The sequence below is a fragment of the Triticum aestivum genome, chromosome 5D (genome assembly GCF_018294505.1).
Source record: "Triticum aestivum cultivar Chinese Spring chromosome 5D, IWGSC CS RefSeq v2.1, whole genome shotgun sequence".
Classification (NCBI taxonomy): domain Eukaryota; kingdom Viridiplantae; phylum Streptophyta; class Magnoliopsida; order Poales; family Poaceae; genus Triticum; species Triticum aestivum.
Genome location: NC_057808.1, coordinates 316,113,633 through 316,117,167, shown reverse-complemented (window position 1 = coordinate 316,117,167; position 3,535 = coordinate 316,113,633). Strand labels below are relative to the sequence as shown.

At 42.9% G+C, this 3,535-nt stretch overlaps 1 protein-coding gene across 1 annotated transcript in view; it reads right to left on the bottom strand.

Moving 5' to 3' along the window:
* Positions 1-464: 464 nt before the first annotated feature.
* Positions 465-3,535, bottom strand: part of LOC123121436 (DEAD-box ATP-dependent RNA helicase 22) — a 5,887-nt gene continuing 2,816 nt past the window's right edge. Inside the window, exons 2-7 of the mRNA XM_044541403.1 lie at positions 2,975-3,262; positions 2,544-2,666; positions 1,775-2,202; positions 1,282-1,606; positions 801-953; positions 465-699 (exon numbers count right to left, since the gene is read on the bottom strand). Coding sequence (XP_044397338.1) covers positions 613-699; positions 801-953; positions 1,282-1,606; positions 1,775-2,202; positions 2,544-2,666; positions 2,975-3,262 — 1,404 coding nt within the window. The 3' untranslated portion in view covers positions 465-612. The remainder of the gene's footprint in view (positions 700-800; positions 954-1,281; positions 1,607-1,774; positions 2,203-2,543; positions 2,667-2,974; positions 3,263-3,535) is intronic.

Here is a 3,535-nt window from a genome sequence, read left to right as displayed (position 1 = left end):
TGTGGCGGCCTTTCGGCGTGCTCCCCCCGGCTACTTTCGTCGGAATCTTGTGCGGCGGCCCGGCGACGGGGAGAGGGGAGGTGGTTGGTGGGGAAAAGTGTGGGCTGAAATGTCCTCCCCACTAACCGCTCCCGCTATATGCAGGGCACCGACGGGGCGGGGGTGGGGGGGGGGGCAAACCCGCGTATTCGTGGGTTGGGGTCAAGTTTTTGTCGCGCCCCTCAAAAATTTTTACGGGCCGACCGCGTTTGCGGGGTCTGTTCGGGCGGGATTTTTCGCGCCAACCCACATTTTGGTGGTTATTTTGCGGGTCGAGGGTTTGCTAGAGTTGCTCTTACATCATAATATGATACTCCCTCCGTCTCGTAAAATGTTTTTTTTTGACACTTACACAGAGAAGATACCCAACTCTTAGGCATGTGTGATCAGATTGACAAAGAAAATTGCACTTGAACAACTGCAACTGAAGAAACATACATGATTTCATTCTTTGAACATGTCTCTGAATCTTATAACAGTACAAAATGAAATGGCAGAACTAGGCCACTAGAAAAACACAAGACTGTGAGTAACTCCCTGTTTCTACACATCAAAAGCAACAGAAGTCGTAAATTAAGACAGCAACGTTGCAGGTTCAAGCAGTCGAGCTTGTTTCTTCAACTTGTTGCGGAAACTTCTTTTTCTACTGAACGCCCTCTCCTGATTATACAAAAAAAAAAACGGTTATTTTCTGTAAGAATTTCTGTATAACACGATGTACCACTGCATGACATGGTGATTAGAACAGAGAAGAGTCTTACCACTGGCTGGGCCAGCTCCTCTGCTTGACGAACTGCTCTCACGAGATCACGGTTTGCATCTGTATATAGGCTAGTCACTATTCCAGATTGGCCAGCTCTAGCTGTGCGACCCACCCTGTGCAAAAAGTCGACAGCGCAAGCAGCAAACTCCGCCTGCAGGTATAGGTAGAAGCGTCAAAAAGAACTTCTGATCAGATGATGCAAAGGAGCATGAGTATCAACTACGGTTGGGTTAACAGAGGATTTAGACTTCATAGTAGTAATAGCTAATAAACATTTTTGTAAGAATACTAGTATTCCACATATATAGCAGGTGTGCATAATGCATGACTTTTTGCGCCATCATGTGTAAAGCTTTTGAAGTATTGTGCTGACACCACAAGTAGATACGGTAGGAAGTTCAATGCTACTTGTGACAGACAAGCAACAGCAGTGCAGCGCCAGACATGCAGACATTTCAAAAGGCGAGGTCTAACCGTACCTGAATAACATGGGAAACATTTGGCACATCAAGTCCACGAGCGGCAGCATCAGTACAGACGAGCACACCACCATTCTCCCGGAAAGATTGTAAATTGGCTGTCCTTTCCTCCAGGGAGCTCTCACGGTGGTACAAGATGCATGGAATACCAACTCTCCGCAATATGTCAGAGACTGAATTAGCAGCGTCGACAGTGTTCGTGAACACCATAGTTCGATTTGGACCAAGTTCTGGGTCAACTTCACTCTTCAGGCCATACTTTACTGCATCCAGAAGAGCATCGACTTGTGTATCAGTAGTAACCTCTATCCATCTTCTCTCCAGTCTGCATATATGGCACTGTGTATCAAATGTATTGAAGGTGCGAATAGGAAGGGACAATAAGAAACAAATATGGGATTTTTGAAAAAAAACTGCGACTAACAATCCCGGCAATAGTGAGAAATCTCTCCAAGAGGAAGAATACTAGCTTATTGTAAGACAAAGAGCATACCTAGGGTTGTGACAGTGCAGATAAGCACCACTAACCCACACAGCACTAGGAAACATACGTTTCAGCACACCACCAGCAGTCTTTTTTCCACTCTGAGGGAGGGTGGCAGCAACAAAGACATATTGCTTGCTGCGCCTATAAACTTTTCTAACCCTTCTCCAATCCCTGCGTGCTCCTACATGAGCATTCTTCGCCTTGACTGCTCCATCTTGAATATGACCATCTTCATTTTCATCATCAATATCACTAACTTCAGCACTCTCAGAACCAGAATCCTCATGATATTCATCAGAACCTTCGAGCGGTACTTCTTTTCCAGAATCTTCCGCCCTTGAAAGTAACTTCTCGTCAAACCGCAGCATGTGGATGAGACGAATGATCTGATTTTCAAAACTTCCGCAAAGTAGCATGTCTGCCTCATCAAATACCTGTTCAAAATCAGCTAGTTTTAGGACTCCCTGTCTTGAGGTTAAAGACTGTAATTCAAACACTTGCTTTAAGACAAAAAGGCCAACAGAAATGCAAATGTAGAAAATGATAAGAAACAAGAAAAAAATACACAGAAAACTACAGCTTAACTTGAGAGTTGAAACCATTCAAAATACTTTCTTCTCCAAGTTGCAGGAAAGCACAAAATTCTAGCCTAACCTTGCCAGGTATATCCAGCAACTCAAGATTAAATAAAAGATAGGATGGAACAACAAGATTTCTAATCTGGCTATGCCAAAGATGTCTGCACACACAAAAGAAGTCCCGCTAGAGTACTTACGATGTATTTTACACTGCGTAGGAACTTCTCCCTCCGCCTCCTCTCTGGGTCATAATCGAATAGATAATTCAAAAGAGCGGCTGGAGTGGCTACAAGAATATCTGGGCGAACTGCTGGCCAACCCTGTGAAGATACAATATAAATCAAAAAACATAAAATAAGCAGATGTTGTGCCAGAATATGTTTTATTAATGTAACAGTGTTTTAGAAATATGAACATAACTAAAGACCCATGTTTAGTTAAGACCTTAGACCCAAAGTGTAAATTGGGGAATATACCACTACAGAAATGATGAAGTATTGAAACAGACATTCAGTTGTAGAATGTGACATAAGTAGTCTCATATTATCCATACGTAAAACAAGAAGATGTGACGAGTTTACCATGCTATCAAGTACTGTATCATATATGACAGAAAGGCAGACCATACCTTTGGCCCACAAACTGCAGCAGCACGCTTAAGTGGTTCACCAGATACATCAAGTAATGAATTAGCCATTGAAACAACTTGCTCACACAGCATGACATTAGGACAGAAAACCAGCACAATGTTATCTGTTCTCGCAGCAATGTTTTCAGAATCACCATCTTCTGTGGAGGAAGATTTGGTGCACAGTTTTTCAATCAGTGGAACCAGGTAACCATGTGTTTTGCCACTGCCAGTCTCTGCCGCAACAATTACATCGTTCGCCGTAAGAACATGTGGTATACAAGCTGCCTGCATTGCAGCAGTTGACATTTTTAGAGAAGTATTCATTTGTCGCAACACAATGCTCTAACAAAAGCAATATAGAATAATATATGGAACTCTACTTAGCACCAGACACGCAAACTGGAGAAGGGGCACAAGAAAACACTGAATCCAATTTCATCTAGCTAAATTGTTGTCAGTAGTTTTGTAGAAGGACTATGTCAGTAATTTTGCAAAGACAAGCAATTGATTCGATTACGGCATCTTAATCCTAAAAGAGGCCTACAAGGAGCTATAACG